A 25604-nucleotide genomic window follows, 5' to 3' on the forward strand; every position below is an offset into this window, starting at 1 on the left:
TACATTTTATTGTAAGTGCATCATGCAGCGTGGGACTCACACTGGTCTGCTCTTGTTTCTAGTATAAAAAAGTGTCAGTCAGGGTTTGATGTCAGGATATTCACAGAGACAAAGACGTGGTCAGCAGAACTTTAATGAGCTTCACACAGTTTTTTTATGTTGGTAGAAACTGTCCGATGGCACTTTGCAGTCACACAGTCCCATTTTTTTTATTTCATTCCAACTGCACAGAAACAGAAATATTGCATATGTAAACATCAGCAGAACAGTTTGTTTCTATTTCTAGTGGACACACAGTGAAAAAAAGCAGAAACAGAATTCTTTGGCTGTCGGATCACAAAACTAAACAAACTGTCGACTGGTTTGTAGGCACATTTTCATCAGTTGCAGCACAGATTCAGTTTAGAAAAGAAAAAAACAGATAAAGCGTGTCTTCATTGCGCTTGTCTGTCCAAAAGTAAATCTCAGAATGTCATTTTCTGTGAAGAGATTAAAAGGCAGCTTAAACTCAAACATCTGGAGGTCAGCAAAAACAAGATGTGAAAAGGATGAAGATGCTTTTTGTCAGTTGGGTTGATTTGAGTTTTTAATGGATGAAGATTCAGAGTTTAAATGTGTAAAGAATCAACACAGCTTTCCCGTGTGGTGTTGACAGGCAGGAGGTATCACTCTTAAGAGCTCTATGGGATTAAATAAAGGTCATTAAGATGCTCATACGTCAGCCTCTGTAAACATGCACATGAACTCTGGATGACAGATTCAAGTTAGTGAAAGTGTCAGAACGTTTTCTACACATTCACAAACGTACATTACTTGCAGAGTTTCTTCATCGGTTTATACAACTACAGACTGAGATGGTTTCAAAGTGGTGATAAACGATCTGTTGAGGTTTACTTTTGGACATTTTTACCATCTGTTCCTCTTGCTCCTCTTCCTCACTGACCCTGTCCCCCCTGACCCCCCTGACCCCCCTGACCCCCCTGGCCCCCCTGGCCCTGCAGCGCCCCCAGCAGGCCGTTGGCTGTAGCGAACAGGTTGATGGGTGATGATCCGTCTGTGATGAGGGTCGACTTCAGTCCCAGAGCCTGCAGCATTTTAACCTGGAAGAGGAGAGAAATGAGTTAGACTGAGGAGTGAAAGCTGGCAAGTACAATTAGGTACTAGTACTCTACTGTAGTACAGTTTGAGGTACTTGTACTTTACTGTAGTACAGTTTGAGGTACTTGTACTTTACTGTAGTACAGTTTGAGGTACTTGTACTTTACTGTAGTACAATTTGAGGTACTTGTACTTTACTGTAGTACAGTTTGAGGTACTTGTACTTTACTGTAGTACAGTTTGAGGTACTTGTACTTTACTGTAGTACAATAAGAGGTACTTGTACTTTACTGTAGTACAGTTTGAGGTACTTGTACTTGACTGTAGTACAGTTTGAGGTACTTGTACTTTACTGTAGTACAGTTTGAGGTACTTGTACTCTACTGTAGTACAATTTGAGGTACTTGTACTTTACTGTAGTACAGATTGAGGTACTTGTACTCTACTGTAGTACAGTATGAGGTACTTGTACTCTACTGTAGTACAGTTTGAGGTACTTGTACTTTACTGTAGTACAGTTTGAGGTACTTGTACTCTACTGTAGTACAGTTTGAGGTACTTGTACTTTACTGTAGTACAGTATGAGGTACTTGTACTTTACCGTAGTACAGTTTGAGGTACTTGTACTTTAACGTAGTACAGTTTGAGGTACTTGTACTTTACCGTAGTGCAGTATGAGGTACTTGTACTTTACCGTAGTACAGTTTGAGGTACTTGTACTTGACTGTAGTACAGTTTGAGGTACTTGTACTCTACTGTAGTACTGTTTGAGGTACTTTTACTTTACTGTAGTACAGTTTGAGGTACTTGTACTTTACTGTAGTACTGTTTGAGGTACTTGTACTTGACTGTAGTACAGTTTGAGGTACTTGTACTTTACTGTAGTACTGTTTGAGGTACTTGTACTTGACTGTAGTACAGTTTGAGGTACTTGTACTTTACTGTAGTATAGTTTGAGGTACTTGTACTTTACTGCAGTACAATTAGGTACTAGTACTTTACTGTAGTACAGTTTGAGGTACTTGTACTTTACTGTAGTACAGTTTGAGGTACTTGTACTTTACTGTAGTACAGTTTGAGGTACTTGTACTTTACTGTAGTACAATTTGAGGTACTTGTACTTTACTGTAGTACAATTTGAGGTACTTGTACTTTACTGTAGTACAGTTTGAGGTACTAGTACTTTACTGTAGTACAGTTTGAGGTACTTGTACTTTACTGTAGTACAGTTTGAGGTACTTGTACTTGACTGTAGTACAGTTTGAGGTACTTGTACTTTACTGTAGTACAGTTTGAGGTACTTGTACTCTACTGTAGTACAATTTGAGGTACTTGTAATTTACTGTAGTACAGATTGAGGTACTTGTACTCTACTGTAGTACAGTATGAGGTACTTGTACTTTACTGTAGTACAGTTTGAGGTACTTGTACTCTACTGTAGTACAGTTTGAAGTACTTGTACTTTACTGTAGTACAGTTTGAGGTACTTGTACTTTACTGTAGTACAGTTTGAGGTACTTGTACTTTACCGTAGTACAGTATGAGGTACTTGTACTTTACCGTAGTACAGTTTGAGGTACTTGTACTTTAACGTAGTACAGTTTGAGGTACTTGTACTTTACCGTAGTACAGTATGAGGTACTTGTACTTTACCGTAGTACAGATTGAGGTACTTGTACTTGACTGTAGTACAGTTTGAGGTACTTGTACTCTACTGTAGTACTGTTTGAGGTACTTTTACTTTACTGTAGTACAGTTTGAGGTACTTGTACTTTACTGTAGTACTGTTTGAGGTACTTGTACTTGACTGTAGTACAGTTTGAGGTAATTGTACTTTACTGTAGTACTGTTTGAGGTACTTGTACTTGACTGTAGTACAGTTTGAGGTACTTGTACTTTACTGTAGTATAGTTTGAGGTACTTGTACTTTACTGCAGTACAGTTTGAGGTACTTGTGCTTTACTGTAGTACAGTTTGAGGTACTTGTACTCTACTGTAGTCCAGTTTGAGGTACTTGTACTTTACTGTAGTACAGTTAGAGGTACTTGTACTTTACTGTAGTACAGTTTGAGGTACTTGTACTTGACTGTAGTACAGTTTGAGGTACTTGTACTTTACTGTAGTACAGTTTGAGGTACTTGTACTCTACTGTAGTACAGTTTGAGGTACTTGTACTCTACTGTAGTACAGTTTGAGGTACTTGTACTCTACTGTAGTACAATTTGAGGTACTTGTACTTTACTGTAGTACAGTTTGAGGTACTTGTACTCTACTGTAGTACAGTATGAGGTACTTGTACTTTACTATAGTACAGTTTGAGGTACTTGTACTCTACTGTAGTACAGTTTGAGGTACTAGTACTTTACTGTAGTACAGTTTGAGGTACTTGTACTTTACTGTAGTACAGTTTGAGGTACTAGTACTTTACTGTAGTACAGTTTGAGGTACTTGTACTTTACTGTAGTACAGTTTGAGGTACTAGTACTTTACTGTAGTACAGTTTGAGGTACTTGTACTTTACTGTAGTACAGTTTGAGGTACTTGTACTTTACCGTAGTACAGTTTGAGGTACTTGTACTTTACCGTAGTACAGTATGAGGTACTTGTACTTGACTGTAGTAGAGTTTGAGGTACTTGTACTCTACTGTAGTACTGTTTGAGGTACTTGTACTTTACTGTAGTACAGTTTGAGGTACTTGTACTTTACTGTAGTACAGTTTGAGGTACTTGTACTTTACTGTAGTACAGTTTGAGGTACTTGTACTTTACTGTAGTACAGTTTGAGGTACTTGTACTTTACTGTAGTATAGTTTGAGGTACTTGTACTTTACTGCAGTACAGTTAGAGGTACTTGTACTTTACTGTAGTATAGTTTGAGGTACTTGTACTTTACTGTAGTACAGTTTGAGGTACTTGTACTCTACTGTAGTACTGTTTGAGGTACTTGTACTTCACTGTAGTATAGTTTCAGGTACTTGTACTTTACTGTAGTACAGTTAGAGGTACTTGTACTTCACTGTAGTATAGTTTCAGGTACTTGTACTTTACTGTAGTACAGTTTCAGGTACTTGTACTCTACTGTAGTACAGTTTGAGGTACTTGTACTTTACTGTAGTACAGTTAGAGGTACTTGTACTTTACTGTAGTACAGTTTGAGGTACCTGTACTTTACTGTAGTACAGTTTGAGGTACTTGTACCTCACTGTAGTATAGTTTCAGGTACTTGTACTTTACTGTAGTACAGTTTGAGGTACTTGTACCTCACTGTAGTATAGTTTCAGGTACTTGTACTTTACTGTAGTACAGTTAGAGGTACTTGTACTTTACTGTAGTACAGTTTGAGGTAGTTATACTTTACTGTAGTACAGTTTCAGGTACTTGTACTTTACTGTAGTACAGTTTGAGGTACTTGTACTTTACTATAGTACAGTTTGAGGTACTTGTACTTTACTGTAGTACAGTTTGAGGTACTTGTACTTTACTGTAGTACAGTTTGAGGTACTTGTATTTTACTGTAGTACAGTTTGAGGTACTTGTACTTTACTGTAGTACAGTTTGAGGTACTTGTACTTTACTGTAGTACAGTTTGAGGTACTTATACTTTACTGTAGTATTTCCATGTGATGCTACTTTCTACTCCACTACATGTATTTGACAGCTTTAGTTACTTTTAGTAGTACTTTAGTTAGCAGTATATAGAGAAATGGAGTATTTTTCCTACATTGCTGTTTTGGTACTTTTACTGAAGTAAAGGATCTGATCATGAACATTTCTATCACAGTTTCTAAGAGTGCAAAGTGACATCTTGTTTTATCTGACAGCCGTTTACTTTAAATCATCACATTCAGACGCTGAAAGCAGCAAATGTTTTGTATTTTTGCTTAAAAATGAGAGAAATTATTACTCTGTTTACCAAAATGGTTAAGGTTCATTTTCTGTTAACCTAGTAATGAATGAATACATGAATGATTTCAGCTCTAACGGGAACTTTTCACAACTTTGTTATTTTAAAACGGCTAAAAAAGAGATTAAATAGAAGATATAACCGTCAGAAGTTATAATGTAAATATTCTTATTGTAACATTGTTGAACAGCACTGTCCTGTTTTAAATGAATATGTGTGCCCCACCAGGTAAGAGCATGTGACTCCTCTCTGTGTTTAAAGTTATTTTGGTGGGATTTTTTCCTCCTCAGCAGCAGTACAGTACCTGCAGCTCGGGCCCGGCTCTGGCCATCTCCTTCAACGTGTCGCTGCCTAGACTCTCCACCAGCTGACTGAAGCGCTGACTCTCGATCTGAGCCAGACGCTCCTGCTTCTCCACTTCCAGACGGTCCATCTCCTTCTTGTAGCTCAGCTCCTGCTCACGAGCCTTCGACAGCCGCTGAAGCTCCGCCTCCTGCGCACACGTTGGTTTACAACATGAAGTTTTTGTCAAAGTAGTTGAGAAACAGTAAAGAGTGAGGTCAAATATCATGTTTGTTTAGCCCTCAACAAATACATGTAGTGTGAGGTCACAAATCAGCACTCACAGATCCTCACTGTGCTTCACATATTAGCCGTAGACCTCCGTTGTTGTTTAGAAACCATTAAAAACACGTCACCAACTCTTCATAATGAAGGAACATGTCACCCGGTGCAGAAACAACTCACAGGATTACAAAGTGTGATTTACAGCTACAGGCTTTAACTGGATTCTACTAAATGATCCTTCATGGTGTCAGCCAGCCTCAGTGTCTGTGGTCTATATCTTTCAGGTGTTTTTGGCTCAGGACGTACCGCCTCGATCCTCTGAGCCTCAGCTTTCAGTTTGGCCTCATTGACCGCCGCCTCGCCTTGAATACGAGCCGCCTCCGCCCGCGACTGAGCCTCAGCCTTCGCCGCTCCTGTGCTCTCCACCGCAGCACTGAAACACACAGGCAGGGTTAACATGGCTGATTAACATCCTGTGAAGCCACTATACATCATCAGAGGTGGAAGAAGTACTCAGATCCTTTATTTAAGTAAAAGTACTGCAGTACTATGAGTGATGTAGTATGCAGTATTACAGTAAAAGTACTGCAGTATTATGAGTGATGTAGTATGCAGTATTACAGTAAAAGTACTGCAGTATTATGAGTGATGTAGTATGCAGTATTACAGTAAAAGTACTGCAGTATTATGAGTGATGTAGTATGCAGTATTACAGTAAAAGTACTGCAGTATTATAGTGATGTAGTATGCAGTATTACAGTAAAAGTACTGCAGTATTATAGTGATGTAGTATGCAGTATTACAGTAAAAGTACTGCAGTATTATAGTGATGTAGTATGCAGTATTACAGTAAAAGTACTGCAGTATTATAGTGATGTAGTATGCAGTATTACAGTAAAGTACTGCAGTATTATAGTGATGTAGTATGCAGTATTACAGTAAAAGTACTGCAGTATTATAGTGATGTAGTATGCAGTATTACAGTAAAAGTACTGCAGTATTATAGTGATGTAGTATGCAGTATTACAGTAAAGTACTGCAGTATTATAGTGATGTAGTATGCAGTATTACAGTAAAGTACTGCAGTATTATAGTGATGTAGTATGCAGTATTACAGTAAAGTACTGCAGTATTATAGTGATGTAGTATGCAGTATTACAGTAAAGTAGTGGTTTGGTCCTCTGACTGATATATTATTATTATGACATCATTAGATTATTAATAGTGAAGCATCAGTGTTAGAGCAGCATGTTACTGTTGTAGCTGCTGGAGGTGGAGCTAGTTTACACTACTTTATATACAGTTAGCTAGTTTAGTCCAGTGGTTCCCAACCTAGGGGTGGGGCCCCTCCAAAGGGTCAGCAGATAAATGTGAGGGGTGGTGAGATGATTAATGGGAGAGGAAAGAAGAAAAAACTAAGTTCTGATACACAAATGTGTTTTCAGTTTTTGGACTTTTTCTCTAATCTTTGATTTTTGCTGAAATATTGGATCATTTGAACATTTATTGAAATGAAAGCATGTGAGAAGTTTAGAGGGAAAAATCAGTATTTGGTGGAGCTGTTAACAACTCATAGACATCTGAAATGTGAGCCGACTACACACTGCTGTCTGGTTTCATCTTTAACAATGTGTTGTATTTATAAAGCTTGTTATATTATCCATTGTGTCAAATCTGCATCTGAAAAGTAACTAAAGCTGTTAAATAAATGTAGTGGAGTAGAAAGTACAATATTTCCCTCTGAGATGTAGAAAGTAGCATCACATGGAAATACTGCAGTAAAGTACAAGTACCTCAAACTGTACTACAGTAAAGTACAAGTACCTCAAACTGTACTGCAGTAAAGTACAAGTACCTCAAACTGTACTACAGTACTTGAGTAAATGTACTCAGTTACTTTCCACTACTGTTCATAGTGTCTAGAGTTGAAATGATTCAATGATTAATTGTTTAAGTCGTTCTTTATCAGAAAAGACAACTGTAATATTTACTCTAACACTTCCTACTGGTGCTTCTCCAGTAAAACCAGTAAACATGATGAGCTGGTGTTCACCTGAGGGCCTCCAGCTCCAGCAGCTCCTTCCTGGCTCTCTCAGCCTCGGCCTGGTCGGTGATCCTCTGCCTCTCCAGCTTCCCCCGAGCCTCCTGCTCCAGACGCTCCGCCTCGTGTCTGCAAACACAAAGAAGAAGCTCATGAGTGTGTGCGTGTGTATGTGTGTATGTGTGTGTGTGTATGAGTGAGTGAGTGAGTGAGTGAGTGAGTGTGTGTGTGTGTGTGTGTGTGTGTGTTTCGGACCGTGCGGCAGCCTCCTGGGAGTTGGTGGTGATCTCGATGGCCAGCTGGACGCTCTTCTGCAGGGCGTCTCGTGTCCTCTGGTCGACGGGCTCCACAGACTGGATGTCCACGCTGCTGATCAACAGCTGGTTCTGGCCGAAGCGGAGGCTGGGACGAACCGCCAGCTTCTCATCGAAGCCAAACACAGACGAGCAGATGATCCGGTTGGAGTTCTGCAGACAAAACAAAAGTCACTCCTCTCTTCAGTCTAACGGTTGAAACCAGACAGACGGAGCTCACACCGTGAAATACCAACCTTGTGGAAATCGTCAAACTGCACGGAGGCCACGGCTCCTCTGACCCGGGAGGCGATGGCTTTACAGGCGTCTCCCACAAAGTCAGGAACTGAAAACAGAGCTGCTGCCTCAGCGGTGTCTGCTGGAGACTTCAGATCAAAGTGCCTGACAGGAGAGGAAGAGCCACTATGGTAAAATGCTAAATGGACTCTACTTATATAACACTTTAGTCTCTTTGACCACTCATGTGACATTCACTCATTCACACACCGCTGGCCACCAGGAGCAATTTGGGGTTAAGTATGTTGCCCGAGGACACCAGGACATGTGGACTGGAGGAGCCGGGAATCGACCCGCCGATCATTGATTGGTGAACGACCCGCTCTACCTCCTGAGACACAGCCGCCCCATGTTCAACATTCTCATAAAGAAAATGATGTCTACATTCAGTGTTTCCCTCCCTGTAACATTTGGAAAACTTTTACACATTTACTTTTTACACATTTTATAAATCCACATACTGACAAAAAAAATCCAAGATTGTGTGCTGCAGCAGCACACGTGTGGTTTGGTTTATATTCAACAAACAAAAAGACCTGTGACGATCTGCATTTCTGAACACAACACCACTCAAAATATGGAATATGCTGTGGCACATTATTCCTCTCAGGCTAAGCTCTCACACAGAGTGAGATCGCACTGAGAAAGTGAGGAAGAGCTTCAGATGACAGGATGTTGAATCAGCACAAAGCTCCATGTCAGCTGGTGGACCTCAGCGTGAGATTTGTTTACCAGTTGTAGGAGAGCTGCAGCTGCAGTCGGGCGTGGTCGGCCGTCTCGATGGTGATGATGTCAGTGAAGAAGTCGGGTCCCAGCAGGAGGCAGATGGCCTTGATGACGTTGGCCCTCTTGGGTTTGTCCCCGGACAGCGACAGCACGGTGAACTGCTCGTCGGGTCCCAGCATCACCATCTCCGGTCCAAACACCACCCTGAAGACCAAACAGCAGCAGCTCATGGTTAGCACATGGTTTTACCTCCAGCTGCCTCCATCAGGACAGGAAACCAGAGTCCTACCTGGCCTTCTTCTCTCTGTAGTCGTACACCTGGACGGCAGCGTTGTGGGGGACCCTGTAGGACACCACCTTGGTCTTGTCCCTCTGCCCGCCCTCGCCGGTTCTGGTCCGGTCCGAGCGGTCGGCCAGCGGGTCGAGAGTAGAAGCCACCAGCGCTTCCACGTTAGCGGGAAGTTCCTTCTGCCACAGCTCCTCGTCCTGAGTCAGCATGTAGGTGTGACCGATGACTGCACGCACCTGAGAGGTAGGAAGTGACACAATGTTTTCTGTCATTGATCCAAAAGTGTTTAGAACATGGATTCATATTACATTTGATATATAGTCATTGGTGAGAGCTAGATAAATGTTGCTTTATAAGAAATGATCTCCCTTGAAAAACAGCTGAACATAGATTTTGGCGCTTAATGGGAACATTTACAATAACAGCTGATCTTAGATCTTAGGAAGGAAGGAAGGAAGGAAGGAGGAAAGGAAGGAAGAAAATAAGGAAGGAAGGAAGGGTGGAATGAAGGAAGGAAGGAAAGAGGGAGGGAAGGAAAGAAGGAAGTAAGGAATGAAGGGAGGAAAGAAGGAAGGAAAGAAGGAAGGAAGGAAGGGAGGAAAGTAAGAAAGAAGGAAGGGAGGAATGAAGGAAGGAAAGAAGGAAGTAATGAATGAAGGGACGAAAGAAGGAAGGAAGGAAGGAAGGAAAGAAGTAAGGAAGGAAGGAAAGAGGGAGGGAAGGAAAGAAGGAAGTAAGGAATGAAGGGAGGAAAGAAGGAAGGAAATAAGGAAGGAAGGAAGGGAGGAAAGTAAGAAAGAAGGAAGGTAGGAATGAAGGAAGGAAGGAAAGAAGGAAGTAATGAATGAAGGGACGAAAGAAGGAAGGAAGGAAGGAAGGAAGGAAGGAAGGAAGGAAGGAAGGAAGGAAGGAAGGAAGGAAGGAAGGAAGGAGGGAAGGAAAGATGAAGGGAACATTTACCCTAACAGATTAAAACATTGGTTAGAAAACTAGAAAGTCATCAAATGTAATAAGTAATTACTTTGATGAAGTCATTGAATTTTACTTTTTACATTTTAAACAGAGTAACTAGTAATCTGTAATCTATTACATTTCCACAGTAACCTTCCTAACCCTGATCATATTTGTTAGTAAAACAATGAGATGTGTTGTTATTAGTTTTGGTTTGCAGTCTAAAAGCAGCGGTTTGGTCCTTTAAAGACAGTTTAAAAGGAAGCTGAGGCGTGTCTCTCGTACCTTTCCAGTTTTGATGTCCCGTACGTAGATTCCCTCGTTCTCGTCCAGCGGGATGGCCTGCCGCCGCACCATCACCTCCACCGCTGCAGGGGGGACGTACTCGATGGGGCCTCGCAGCATCCATCGGTCTCCAGGGCGACGGAGGACGCCGCTCCTCCGCAAACGCTTGGCCCTCTCCTGCAGCTCCTCCTCCTCCTCTGCCTCCTCTTCCTCCGTGCTCTGGCAGAGAGAACGGGGGAGAGAGAGGAGGAGGACGGAGAGAAGGGTTAATGTGGCGATGCATTGGAGTGGAGGGGGAGGAAGGGGAGGAGAGGGGATAGGAGAGAGGCACTGAGGAGGATGAGGAGAACATAAAGGGTTGTGTGATGATGAATGATCATGGCATCAGGAGAGGACGGGGATGGAGAGGAGACGTGCAAAGGAGAAAAAAAAGGGAGAGAAGAAGAAGAAAAGAAGAAGAGAGTCGGGGTAGAATGGGTTAGCTGGTTAGGAAGGGAAGCAGGTAGAAGCAGTGAAGGACAGGCACACATCTGACTCTAGAAAACTGCTAAAGACTTTACAAGAAGAACGTTCAACACTGAATTCTCCACTAAACTTTCACAGAGAACAACGAACAACGACGTCTCCTCCTCCTCCTACCACCCAGCTGCAGCTCACACTCAAGTCCAGCCTGGAAATTTAAACTATTTTACAAATGAAACTTTGTCTGTTTAACGCACAAACCCACATCTATACTGCAGCTGCAACACTTAGCCAATTAACAGATTATTCATTCATTCATTTTCATAACCGCTTATCCTCTACAGCAGTGGTCACCAACCTGCTGCTGGAGAGCTACTGACCTGCATGTTTTAGGTTTCTCCCCACGCTAAAACACCTGATTCTAATTATTAACTCGTTATCAAGTCCTTGATGAGCTTCAACTGCTTGATAACAAGGTTGGTTTTCTTACATCTCTTTGTTACATAGACTCCTCCACCTTGACTCCCATCAGAAGCAATATTCAACCATTGAGAAAGAAGCCTTGGCACTGATCATGGCTGTAGAAAATTGTCGGCTCGTCTTCTGCTCCTGTGACTTTGTATATGGATCACAGTTCACTCGTCTTCCTGTGTAGGACGTATGGAATAAGAACAGGCGCCTGATGAATTGGAATCCGTGGCAGGGATAATGTTCTGGCATCAACCTACCAGAACACTGCGCTCCCAGAACGCAGGCCTACTGGTGGTTCCTAGTATCTCTAAAAGTAGAATGGGAGGCAGAGCCTTCAGTTATCAGGCTCCTCTCCTGTAGAACCATCTCCCAGATTGGGTCGGGGGGGACAGACACCCTCTCTACGTAGGCTTAAAACGTTCCTTTTTGATGAAGCTTATAGTTAGAGTTCCAGCTCCTAGTTTATGCTGCTATGGACTTAGACTGCCTCTCTCTATCCACTTATGGTGCTTTTCCATTATACAGTTCCAGCACGACTCGACTTGACTCGTTTTTTTTTGCGTTTCCATCAGGGATAGTACCTGGTACCTGGTACTTTTTTAGTACCTGCTCTGTTGAGGTCCCAAGCGAGCCGAGCCGATACTAAATGTGACGTCAACAGACTGCCGGCTACTGATTGGTCGGAAGAGTTGGCGTTGGAAGAGTCATCAGCCGTCCCACACAAGAATCAAACCCGGCATTTATCAATACCAACAACAGCGTTACAGTGATTCGTTTCTCTTCTCTTGCTTTGTGTGAGACAGAAAGCCTCATACAGCAGCAAGTACACCATCGCCTCCATGGCCTCCATTGTTTATGTGTTTATGTCACGTATTAAACGAAGTAAAGGCAGTTTCGTGGATCCGTGCTATGACAACCCCGCCCACGTTGAGTAGGTACTTTTTTGTAATGGAAAAGGTTCCTGGAACCGTACCGAGTTGAGCCGAGTAGAGCTATAACTGTATAGTGGAAAAGCACCATTAGTATCAGCTCGGCTCGCTTGGAACCTCGGCAGAGCAGATACTAAAAAAGTACCAGGTACCAGGTACTATCCCTAGTGGAAACGCAAAAAGTCGAGTCGAGTCGTGCTGGAACTGTGTAGTGGAAAAGCGCCATTACACTCATCTAATGCATTCACTAACTTAAACTGATGATCTATCTGATGATATCAGATTCATATTTAATGTGATCAGTTGTAAATCAGCTGAACATAATTACAGATCTTTGTTGTTTACAACGTTAGTTACCAAAAAGCAGTAACTTCACTATTCTGATAAGAGTCAAGTTAGATTCAGTTAGGAATGTCAGTAATCCTGAATTTCACTCATTATTATTTTAATGCTCAGATTTAATCTATTATTAATATTCACTATGTATTTATACACAGACTTATTATATACTTACTGCAACAGTCAACATGTGGTAATTCTATGTTCTGTCCACTAGAGGGCATCACAACATTACATAGAAACACACTAAAGCTTTCTAACTGAGTAATAATTCAGTTTAGGCACAAATGAATAATGTTAACTTGTCAACATTCCTCTCCTCATTGTTGCTTCTTTCAATGATCTGCATAAACTGAAGATAAATAAAAGTGCTCCGTTTACTGCATTAATAATAATAACATTTCAAACAACATTAATGAGATTTGGTTTTATAGCTTCACTTGTACATCATCAGCATTTCAAATATTCAATATTTGTTATTTTATTGTTATATTTTTATATTGTTGTTAGAAATCTAAAACACTTCCACACAGCGCTTCTTATGTAATCAGGAGTGGCAGCCGAAATGTGTTCCAATCACGCTAACTCAGGGTTTCACAGTACGGTGGGGAACTACAGTACCCATAATGCTTTGGGGGGTTGTAAACAGGAAGGAAAATAAGTGTTTTGTCTGATTCAATGTCTCTACCTGCTGCTACAAACTCACATAATAATAACTATGAACTGAAATCTTGTTTTTTGTTGATCTCAAGGTGCAACAGAGCTGCATCAAACCTCCTGCTCAGGGTTCTTATCAAAATCTACTCAAACTTTCCTAGAAACGCACTCCTCCTGAACACCTGACCGCACCAGTCAGGGCTGCAGGGTGGAGTCACACATGCAGAAGACTTTGAACTTTCAACTAGAGCGATAGAAGAGACACACCTTTGACTTTTCACTTCAATACCGAGCTATAAAGATCCGTCGGTCGCTGCAAGTTGTCATTGTTCCCGACACGCCCGAGAATACATATGAAGTTTGCTTTTAAAATACCACAACCTGTTGCACAAGATCTGCTTTACAAGGCATCAGAGAGCAAATACAGCACGTCTGAGTGGACACTTAGTTATGTCAGCACCTCCCTTCATTCCTTTACACTCCAACAACACCCTCACAGAGAGAGAAGAGGAACATTTCACACTGAACAGGAAGTCAGCAGATCAGAGAGTGTCAGAAAACACAAACTAATACATCTGAGCTTCAAAGATTAGTCAGCAACTATCATTTTTTAAGCAAAAATCTCAAATATTTACTGGTTACAGCTTTTCAAATGTGATGATTTGAAGCTTTTCGGTGTCTTCAATGAGAGTAAACTGAATATCGTTGGATATCTTGACTGTTGTTAACACATTTCTAGACATCATCTTCATCATTTTCACAATTGTCTGACTTTATAAACAAAATGACTCATCAGTAAAGAAAATAATGACTTGTTGCAGCCATAAAATACTTCTTAAAACAGTCTGATAGAGTCTTTACATCCAGTAATGATCTCTGTACAGTAGTTTCATTGTGATGGGTTCTGGTTGTTCATTTAAAGATGAGGAATTGACAGGAAATGATCAGTGTATAATCAGCCTCTCTGTTTGTATCTGAACTGTGTTAACTTCGTGTTCTTCCTGCTGCTGCTTCACATTAAAGCTCCACCTGCTGAACCACAACCAGAACCAGGAGTCCAGTCCACTTTGAACTGGTTTCCTTACACCGGCACCCGGGCCTCTCCTTCCTGTTATCTCTCTCAGCGGATCATACAAAGGCTGATTTTGCTTTTATTTGAATCAACTTTTTAATTTCCTTGTTTAATTTTTGATTGTTTTTCAGTGTAAATAAATTGAAGTTATTTTGCTTTGTGTGACATTTCTTCTACTCGTGTTAAAACATGTTGAAGAAAACTTTGGCGGTTCTGAGTAAAGTCACTCATCACTGTTACTGTTGAGTAATTAGTAATGTGATTACTTTCTAAAAGAACTAAAGTGTAAGTGATTATGATTCAACAATAAAACACCAGCTGCTCTTTAGTTGGATTCTTACAAAGTGTTTGCTGCAGGATTGAAGCACACCTGCTGTTACCACGGCAACCACGGGTGTCCACATATGAATCAGAGCTGATATCTGAAGGAGTAAACCTTGAATACCTCCTCGGTGTCGTTGAACGCCTCCACAGCTTTCAGCACCAGTCCTTCCTCCTCCGACAGCACGTACACGTCCTGGATGCCGCGTTCAAGGAGCTCACCTGGCTGCAGGAAAAATGAGCGCTCACCCTGTCCGAGAGGAAGAAGACATAAAGAAAATAAGTTATTATTAGTAGAGGTGCAACGATCGACCGAAAATGATTCAGCAATTATTTAGTTTTTTCTAATTTTGAATAATCATTAGAGTCATGTCTTCAGCAAATGTTGAGCTGTGGTGGAAGTATAGTAACAAAAAGACTTTGGTACTAAAAACACTGTAACGTTAAAACATAGAAGATGAAGATTTGACTCATTCAGACGACTGAAGCTTCATATTAGCTTCAGATCAACGTTTAAATCCATGTTTCCACAGAAGGAGGACTGTGGGTTTAGTCCTCCATCACTTCGATAGTAAACATTATGAAGGGATCTTCTAATGGTCAGTATGAACAGGAGGAATCATTACAGTAAACATGATGAAGGGATCTTCTAATGGTCAGTATGAACAGGAGGAATCATTACAGCAAGAAAACCTGCTTCAATGTTCATTTGGGCTCCTGACTGCTGATTTAAGGCAGATTTGAAAAATTGTGAACCTGCGCTTTAAAGTCAAGCGTTACTGCAAAAATGACTGAAGATTTATTGAAACTAGGTTTAAAATCCATCCAAAACTATTTCTGGCTTTAAAATTATTTTTAAAAAGACAGATTTCAACCTGCTTAGCTAGTTAAAGATGCGATGGTTATTTTTGTTTAAAGTCACAACATTTTTATTATCATTACTTTCAGTGTTTTTCATCAGAACTCACTGTGTGTGTCCTACGGGTCTTATGAACATATTGAATGTATTATTTTCCTATAAAACTTTTGCAAAGCTGATTTTAAAGGCTTTGAAATGTTTCCTACGTTCCAATCTTCTTCACCGCCTAAAAAACTGCTCAAAGATCAGAAACTCTTAAACAACTTAAAATCTCAATTTAAGAGATTAGATATAGACGTTAGTCCATCTAAAGAGAAAGATTAGCTAATCATGGGAAATACAGGAAACAAGTCCAGAGAGCCAGAGGCCCATCTGGTAGAGTACATGATAAGGTTCTATGGAAGAGATAGTGTTAGGTGGTTGTCCGTGTGGTCGAAAACATTTGAATTGCCATGTTTTCACTCTTATTGGGTTTCATTTTTATTTCTCAAATTGCATGTTTTTATGTTTTTAATTTCCAATTCTTACTGTTAAATGTTTGTTTTATGTAAAGCACATTGAGTTGCCATTGTGTATGAAATGCGCTATATAAATAAAACTGCCTTGCCTTAAAATAAGGCAAAATCTTGTTTTTTAATTCAGCAGTTTGGGAAACATCCTCTTTTTTCTGTAAAACAAAAAGAAACTCAGTTGAATTCCTCACCTTCACCACCCTCTTCTGGCCCAGCTGAGGTTTCCCGTCGTGTCCGACCGGGTCGAGGATCACGCAGTACTGCCGGCTGCTCAGAGTGGTCACATCCACCACGCACACCACCTCCTCGGCCACAGATGGGATGTGAGCCTCCCGGTCCACCATGGTGACCAGCCACTCCTCCCCCGTGCGCCGGTCCCGCCCGCCGGCGTCTTTAAACGGCCGCAGAGCACGAACATGGAGCGCTTTCTGATGGCACACAGAGTTAACAACTGTATAAGAAGGAAGCTTTCTTTCATTTCTCTGAATCAAAGAGAGACCAATCTGACCAATCTGTCAATCAATAGATTGGAAAATATCAAATTTAAAGTAAAACTAAATTGATAGAAATCTATGAAGTGTTATGAATCTTTGCTAATTAGAGTCCTTTTAAATGTAGATGTTGACTGTTGTGATGGAAGTAGATTGCTCCAAAGACAGATGGTCCAGTCCAACAATATGGAAGATGAAAGTCCTCAGAGTGTGAATGTCTGAGGAAGACTTAATGTTCAAAGTAGACTTCATTTTCATTTGAGACCTTACACACGAGCAGAACAAAACTTCGCTCCTGTGACGTTCTTCTCCTCCTGCTGCTTTGGCGTCCTGATCCAGGAGTCAGTAAATCACCTGCACCTGAGTGGTTCAGGCCTCAGCGTATTTAGGTGGGTTAGTGTTTGTTTTTCACATACTTCACTCATCCATCCATACATTGAATTCACTGCTGACTTAGCCGACTAACTTTATCATTATTATATTTTAGCTTAAATTGATAATAAATTATTTAAAATTTTACTCCATGCGTTATTCCCTTTGTGACAAACGGGGGCTCGTCCAGGATTTTTTGGTTCTCTCTCTCTCACCCTCAACCCCAACCAGTCAAGGCAGATGGTCGCCGACTTAGAGCCCGGTTCTGTTTGAGGTTTCCTTGCTGCTGTCACTAAGTGCTGCTCATGGAGGAATGTTGGGTCTCTTTAATTTGAATTAAAGAGTACAGTCTGGATCGGCTCTATATGTATAGTGCCTTGGGATGACTTATGGGTAATATATGGAGCCAACACTAGTGTTTAAAGTGTTTTGTGGGAGTGTGTATTTGTTGTGTCACAGCTTTGAGTCTGGCAGCTTTGGTAGAAGATGCTACAGCTCGTTATTATGTTTGGCTTTAGTTGTGCAGCACATGGGTCTCAGGACATTTTAGTGGCTTGTGAGCCTCAGTGCTTTTGGTAAGAGGAACCTTTTGTGTTGCTACTTTGGTTTACGGTCTTCAGTTCCAGTTTTGTGGTTTTGACTTGCTTTCTGACTCGATCCAAAAGATTCAAAAAACTGAACTGAAAATAATAATTAAATCCAACCACACAGACAGAGAGAGACAGTGAAGAGTGAAATCACCTTGTCAGTCAGGATGAATGCGTTAACAATGTCGATGACCTCCTCATGGGCACCTGGAAGGTAAGCTCCCACCTTACTGACCAGCCACTCCTCACCTGCACACACACACACACACACACAGTTGGTGTCAGCTTTTTTACATTAAAAAAAGTATTGTTAGCATTTAAAAAGTTTCGTTACCATTAAATGTAGGATAGTGTAGCGACTATCCTGGCAACCAATTAGCCACTCGGCTGGATGCGGGATGGGACTTGTTTTTAACACACTTAACTGGATGAATGAATGAATGGAGGAAATGAATGAATGTTCACAGCGACGTCCACGGTCGGGTGAGGTTCCCATTTATTACCGTCACATTCAAGCAGAGTTATTGGCAAAAGGTTTATGGAGTGATTTGACTAATTGTGATGGTTCTGGCTGGTAGAGAACGGTGTCTTTAGGGAGCGGTAAAAACCGTGCAGTCTCCCCGTCACCCATGCATTATTTGGCCGCCCAGTATACCTGAGCCTAAATACTAATTGCACCCATTGTGACACAGAACCAAACCACCCCCCTAATCTGCACTGTCACCCAGTGACAACTAGAAAATAAACAAACAAACAGACTGCAAATAAGCAAACAAATAATGGCTCCTACAGATAGCAATTTTAAAAAGTTACATAAAAAAGCCACGTGATTATCATGAGTCTGATGATGTTACAGGACAGAAATGCAAAAATCTGTGTATAGTCTTTTAAATAACAAACATGATGCAAATGTGCAGAGTGTGCAGGCTTCAGTACATTAGGTGTGTGTTACCTGTGACTTTGCGGATGCCTCCACGGTCCAACCCTTCCTTGCGAGCCCTCAGTCGGATGGCCTGGTTCTCTCTGATCACTGTGGCTTTGATGGTCTCCAGAACCGCCACCTCCTTCCTCGGGATGTAGGTTCCTGTCAAACATCAAAGAAACATTAAGAGCCTGAAATTGATCAGAGTGACTCATACAACTGGAACTTGATATTGAAAACTCAGATTAATTCGGATCATGAAAACTGGTGTATTGGTCACTTTAATGAAGTATTACTGTGTTAAACACTTTATCTTCTTTAGTTCAGGATCATGTTCAGAATGTGATTTGTTTTCATTTACATCACTGCAGGAAGTGTTTAATTATATGTGGTGTTATTGTGTGTCATGTAATACAACATGGGCTGAACTATTTCAATAATATGACATGAAAATTAAAAATCTAATCTTTAATACATGTAGAAATCTGTAAAAAATTAGACAATGAAAATGATACCAAATTATAAACCGAACTACCTTCAAGTAAAATAATTCATATTTAAGTCAGATCAGTAGGTCAACAGTCTGTAAACAATTTCTCACCTGCCTGAAATAAATTACACATGATGGGTATCTAATGAAGTACTCAGTTGTTGTCAGTATCACTTTAAGGGTACTTGGATTGGTACTGGTATCATCAGTTTTTTAACGATACTCAGCACTAGTTGTAATACAATAAGTTCCTTTTAAAAGTAACGATAGTCGACACTGGTTAGAGCAGTGGTGTCCAACTCTGCTCCTGGAGAGCTACTGCCCTGCATGTTTTAGGTTTCTCCCCACTCTAACACACCTGATTCTAATAATTAACTTGTTATCAAGCCCTTTGACAAGCTTCAGCTGCTTGATAATGAGTTAATAATTAGAATCAGGTGTGTTAGAGTGGGGAGAAACCTAAAACATGCAGGGCAGTAGCTCTCCAGGAGCAGGGTTGGACACCACTGGGTTAGAGGTTTGTAATATTTATATGAGAGCACAGATTTGACAGACGAAGACAAACGTACCCGGTCCTTCAAACAGCCACTCGTCTCCAGCAACTCTCTTCTCTCCTCCCTCCTCCTTGAAGTCCAGCAGCGCCTGCAGACGCAACGCCGTGTCTGGATACACGATCTGCAGCGGCGTCACAACCTGAACCACACATGAACACACGTCTCAGACATGAACACGATAACAGGGAATTAAATCCAGTCCAACATATCTCCAACTGTAGAGATGTTTCATTTGGAACCAGGCGGGGAGCTCCGGTCCTCTGAAAGGAGGCCAACGCGGAAGTAACTTAAAACTGCATTCTATCAAAAGGCCACCAGGGGGCAACTGTTTTGGTGTCAAAAGGACTTCCGTCTCTATACAAGTCAATGGAGAATTCACCAACTTCTCACTTGATTTCTAACCTCAGTAAACGTTTTCAAAATGTGTTTATGGTTCAATCGCTAGTTTAAAGCCTTCTTTAATGCAGTATGATGTTCATTTGGGACATTTTGGCCTCCCTGATTTTATATGTGACGATAAAGCAGGGTATGCATTAGGGCGTGGCTACGTCGTGATTGACAGGTTGATTGGTTCACAGGTTCAGGAGGGCGCCTCATGCTCCTCCTGATGCCCATATAAGTAGAATCCATGTTTTTATTTTTCCCGGCATGCACCAGAAATTTTAAAGATGGCGCTGCTCAGATCCGATACTATTCGCTTCCAAGCAGCAGTCCACAAACCAATGGGTGACGTCACGGATGTTACATCCATTTTATATACAGTCTATGATTGGAACATGCAGACAGGAGTGTCGACCATGTGGTGAATATGTGGCTGTTTGAAGAAGACTTGAAACTACTGATTGAGATCATTAACCAATTAGGAAAGTGTTTACTCCGGTAATAAATCAAGTGAGATGTACAGTTATTTTCTCATAGACTTCAATACAATCTGTTTGTATCCAGTGGAGTCGCCCCCTGCTGGTCATTAGATAGAGTTAGTGGGGACATACACGACCACGATAACAGGGACGGAAATTCTCCTGATAATCTCCTGATGGTCAGGAAACAGTCCATCGTCTAACTGTAGAGATGGTGCGTTTCATTTGGAACATGCAGGCAGGAGTGTTGATCATGTGGTACATTTGGGACAATTAAGAAAAGTACATGTAAAGAGACAGCTCATAATTTTTTCTGTTTTTTAAAACGTGAATTGTTTTTTCTGCTAAATAAAGATGCACAATAAAAACAAAAGGTTCTCTAAAATTAACAACTAGAATTCTTTACCCACAGTAAAACCATGCTCTAGTTTCTTTCCTTTGTTAACCTTCGGGTCGTCCTACCGGGTCAAATTGACCCTGTCTGCTTTCACTGTTCCTTCTTTCCTCCCTTCCTTCCATCTGTCCTTCCTCCCTCCTTCCTTCTCTCTTTCTTTCCTTCCTCTCTTTTCTCCCTTCCTTCTTTCCTTCCTCCATCCACCTTTCTTCCTTCCTTCCTTCCTTCCTTCCTTCCTTCCTTCCTTCCTTCCTTCCTTCCTTCTTTCCTTCCTTCCTCCCTTCTGTCCTGCCTCCTTCTCTCTTTCTTCCCTTCCTGCTTTCCTTCCTCTCTCCTTCTTTCCTTCCCTCCTTCCTTCCTTCCTTCCTTCCTACCTTCCTCCCTTCCTTCTGTCCTTCTTTCCTTCCTTCCTCTCTTCCTCTTGTCCTTTCTCTCTCCCTCCCTCCCTCCCTCCTTCCTTCTTTCCTCCCCCCCTCCTACCTTCCTTCCTCCCTCCTTTCCTTCCTTCCCTCCTTCCCTTCCTTTCCCTCCCATCTTTCCTTTCCTTCCCTTCCTTCTTCTTCCCTTCCTTCCTCCCTCCCTCCTTTCTCCCTTCCTTTCTTGACTCGAGGACAACAGGAGGGTTAAATATTTATATTATGAGGGAGTATTGACCAGATGATGGCGCTAGATGAACAGTCAGCACAGTTTCTCACAGACCTGCTGGATCTCCTCTCCGGGGTACAGCGGGAACGGATCCTGGGTCAGACGGATCTCCAGGTCAGCGTGGCGGAGTTTGGCCTGACCGGATTGGTCAAAGAGGACCTGACCATTATCATCCCGGGCCACAGGGTTGGCGACCACGCAGTAGTGGCGTGGCGGCACCATGATCATACGCTCCGGAGTGAAGAGCACTCTGGGAAAGAAACAGGATGAGGTTAACACCCAGGAACTGTGCTTCGACCTGGTGCATACTGGTCCTAACAACCTCTTTCCCCACAGACTTACATTGTAAAAGATACATTACTTTTATTTTAAGCATCACAAACACCACAAAACTAGATTTTCTGATCCATTTGCCTGCTCCCTCCCTCACTGTGGATGTAGCTGCTGTAACCAAGTAATTTCCTGTGAAGGATCAATAAAATACCTGTCTATCTATCTATCTATCTATCTATCTATCTATCTATCTATCTATCTATCTATCTATCTATCTATCTATCTATCTATCTATCTATCTATCTATCTATCTATCTATCTATCTATCTATCTATCTATCTATCTAACTATCTATCTATCTATCCATCTATCCATCCATCTATCCATCCATCTATCTATCCATCCATCCATCTGGCTCGCCACACGATCCTGGAAGATCTGCAAATCCTTTTACTCAGAATAATCATTTTTCCAAGGCGGTATCCAGTACTCCTTATACCTCCATGGTATATCATGCCCCCATCACATATCTTTGTGTGTAATTAGTAGTAGTAGTAATAGTAGTAGCAGTAGTAGTATCATTAGTAATAGTAGTATCAGTAGTAGTAGTAGCAGTATTAGTAGCAGTAGTAGCAGTAGTAGTAGTAGAAGTAGCAGTAACAGTAGCAGTAGTAGTAGAAGTAGTAGTAGTAGTAGTAGCAGTAGTAGTATCAGTAGTAGTAGAAGTAGCAGTAACAGTAGCAGTAGTAGTAGAAGTAGTAGTAGTAGTAGAAGTAGTAGTAGTAGTAGTAGCAGTAGTAGTATCAGTAGTAGTAGAAGTAGCAGTAACAGTAGCAGTAGTAGTAGAAGTAGTAGTAGTAGTAATATTAACCATATTTGAGGGGTCATTGTAAAAAATGTGTTCATGTATATATTCTACATAGGATTATTGGATCATATATCAATATCAGAATTATTTTACTTCCAAATATCAGTTTTGATACCTTAAATATCTATTATCAGTCAAATTATATCAAGTCGACAAGGCTCAAGAAGAACATAGTAAATGCTTCCAACCAAATCAAATACAGAGTAAACAGTGTGAGTGAATAATTATGTGTTGTGTGTGTGTGTGTGTGTGTGTGTGTGTGTGTGTGTGTGTGTGTGTGTAATCAGGGAGATAAAACAGTGATAACACACTGATCTGACATAAAAACATTAGTGTCACAGAGGGCTGACAGAGCTTCCTTTAAACAAACGCAGCTGATGAGCAGGATTACAGCTTCATCTGCACATTTTCAATGATGACTTACCTACAGTCAGTCTGTCACATGTTCCAGACACACTAGCTAGCTGCGTATCTACACTTGTATTCTTCCAAACGTTATTAGTAAACCTGCTGTGAAAAAGGTCTACTTGAATCTGGTGCTGTTATCTCCATACCTAACCCTAACCTGAGAGAAGCCGTAGCCGCCAACACCAGATGATGTAATGAAGCAGTGTTCGGCTGAATTTCAGGTTGATTGTTCTCAGCTCTTTCTGCTCTCTGACCTTTCATTGTCCTGGCGGATGTAGGTGAGCGGTCCGATCTCAACGCGGGCGATGTTGGTGTTCTGGTCCAACACGTGGATGTAGTGGTGAGGCGGGATCCGGATGATGGACGCCTCTACCAGCCCCTCGCCCTCCGTCCTGTGGGTTCCTCCCTTCTTAGACATGATCTAAAACAAGATACTGTGGAGAGGAGAGAGAGAGTCTGTCAGTGACTTTACAAACCATACTGTTAATTTATCCATTTTAAAAGACATAACACAACTTTAAACTGGACATTTTCCACATTTCTTATACAAAAATGTATTTAAAAGTAGCTGATCAGCTTCTATTGAGCTTCATTAGTGTGAGTTAGTCATATCAAGTGATATCTGACACATTTACAGTCTTTCTAGCATCAGATTCCCTCTTAGTGTTTCCCTGTTGAGCTGTGGTGGAAGTATAGTAACACAAAGACTTTGCTACTAAAAACACTGTAACGTTGAAACATAGAAGATGAAGATTTCACTAATTCAGACGACTGAAGCTTCATATTAGCTTCAGATCAACTTTTAAATGGAGGACTGTGGATTTAGTCCTCCATAACTTCCATTGTGAGTACATTATGAAGCTGTTGAGGAAAGCAGCTCTGTAGTGAGGATGGAAGTGGACAGTGTGGAGGCAGTGGTGATAGAGAAGAGGATGAGAGGAAAGCTGGAAGCGATCATGGACAACCCCTCCCATCCTCTTGAGGAGCTGTGGCAGATCAGGAGCGAACGTTCAGCCACATGACTCAAAACTCTTGGGCGACTCTTTCATACCATCAGCCATCAGACTGATCAACACCACAGCTCCCTGTACCTCCCACTGCCACTCATGTATTGTATATAGTATTGGAGATTGTTTTCATTGTATATTTTATGTTATTATCACTTTTAATGTATATTGTTGTGTCCATTTTTGAATTTACCCCTAGGGTGATCAATAAAGTTACCCTACCCTACACTAGTCAGTATGAACAGGAGGAATGATTACAAGAAAAACAGGCTTTGTGTTCATTTGGGCTCCTGACTGTTGAATGAACAGCGACTTCATTATGAGCTCAACATGCATGTGACAGCACTGGACGAATGGCTTTCCTTAAGATAAAAACCTGCTGTAGAAACAGACTGCAGCTCTGTACACAGACACACCTGCTACACAAAGTACAAAGTTTGTATGACGATGAATTGAAATTGATGAATCTCTGCAGCTCTCACACACAATGCACATTCAACAGAGCTTCTGTCTGCTGTTGAGTCACCCTGTCAATGATATTTGCATACAGATAACTGAACCGTGTGACCATGTGAAACATACAATGAACAGTGAGGAGAGTGGTGAGAGACACGCGTCCAGTTTGAGCTGCAATGATTGATCCATTTGTTTTTTGTTTTTTTGTTGGCATAGACACCTTTATTTAGCAGTAGACCGACAGGAAACATGGGAGAGAGAGAGAGAGGGGGGTGTGACATGCAGCAAAGGACCTCCGATCGGGATTCGAACCGGGGTCTGCTGCGTATGTGGCATGCGCTCTAACCACTCGACTACCTGCGCGCCCGACATAAAATAAAATCAGCAACAAAAACATTAAACTTTTAATGTTTCCAGCTCCTCAAATGTGAGAATTTGCTGCTAAATACAGTAAATATTATATTTAATATCATATCTTGGTGTTTTGGACTGTTGTGAAGATAAAGACACTGTGATGCATTTTCAGAGGTTTTACAAAGCAAATATTGAATCAATAAATTGCATTCCTATTGATCCCATTGAATGAAGTGTTATAACTGATATAACAGTCATTTCTTTTTTCTAATGAATTAGGGTCTAAAAATGGGGGAAATAGTCTTTAAAAAAGGTATTTCTTTGTACGTCCAAGAGGCCAAAACACTAAACTATTCAGTTTTCACTTCACATGTTTTGAGAGGCAGGAGAACAGTAAATGTTCAGTGTTTTTTTAAATTATTTGGATTAATCAATTAACGGAATAATCATTTTAGCCCGATATTTAAAACATATGCTGTCATGCTCTGATACTAATACATTACAAAGGTAGATGTTAAGATGTTAAGTTTTCTTATGAGTCAGAAGTGAAGGAAATAAGAAAGAAGAGAAACAAGCGAGTAAAGTTGGTGAAAAAAACCCCCCAGATGAATTTTGTGTCAATTGACTAATTAACCAATGTTTGCAGCTCGGTTCTGAAGCAGAACATCCCCAAATAAAAATACATTTTGTTCTAGAAAGACTTTATAATAATAGACACTTATGGTAAAAGTTTTTTTTCCCTTCAACTTTGCATGACTGTAATTTGCTTGTGTAGTTGAATTCCTGTATGGTTGCTATGGAAACTCTCCTCCACACTCAGATTGGGTTTCAACAGAAGGATTAAATTACA

General features: G+C 41.1%; 1 protein-coding gene across 1 annotated transcript in view; it reads right to left on the minus strand.

Annotated features, from left to right (window-relative positions):
- Window positions 1-195: 195 nt before the first annotated feature.
- mvp (major vault protein) overlaps window positions 196-25604 on the minus strand; it is a 26317-nt gene continuing 908 nt past the window's right edge. Inside the window, exons 2-17 of the mRNA XM_062438133.1 lie at window positions 23192-23371; window positions 21443-21638; window positions 19505-19628; window positions 18476-18607; window positions 17678-17772; window positions 16265-16501; window positions 14827-14952; window positions 10452-10670; window positions 9216-9451; window positions 8933-9130; window positions 8161-8305; window positions 7866-8077; window positions 7623-7739; window positions 5876-6002; window positions 5307-5495; window positions 196-1100 (exon numbers count right to left, since the gene is read on the minus strand). Coding sequence (XP_062294117.1) covers window positions 936-1100; window positions 5307-5495; window positions 5876-6002; window positions 7623-7739; window positions 7866-8077; window positions 8161-8305; window positions 8933-9130; window positions 9216-9451; window positions 10452-10670; window positions 14827-14952; window positions 16265-16501; window positions 17678-17772; window positions 18476-18607; window positions 19505-19628; window positions 21443-21638; window positions 23192-23355 — 2682 coding nt within the window. The 5' untranslated portion in view covers window positions 23356-23371 and the 3' untranslated portion in view covers window positions 196-935. The remainder of the gene's footprint in view (window positions 1101-5306; window positions 5496-5875; window positions 6003-7622; window positions 7740-7865; window positions 8078-8160; window positions 8306-8932; window positions 9131-9215; window positions 9452-10451; window positions 10671-14826; window positions 14953-16264; window positions 16502-17677; window positions 17773-18475; window positions 18608-19504; window positions 19629-21442; window positions 21639-23191; window positions 23372-25604) is intronic.

Source organism: Scomber scombrus, chromosome 18 (genome assembly GCF_963691925.1).
Source record: "Scomber scombrus chromosome 18, fScoSco1.1, whole genome shotgun sequence".
NCBI classification, from domain to species: Eukaryota; Metazoa; Chordata; class Actinopteri; order Scombriformes; family Scombridae; genus Scomber; species Scomber scombrus.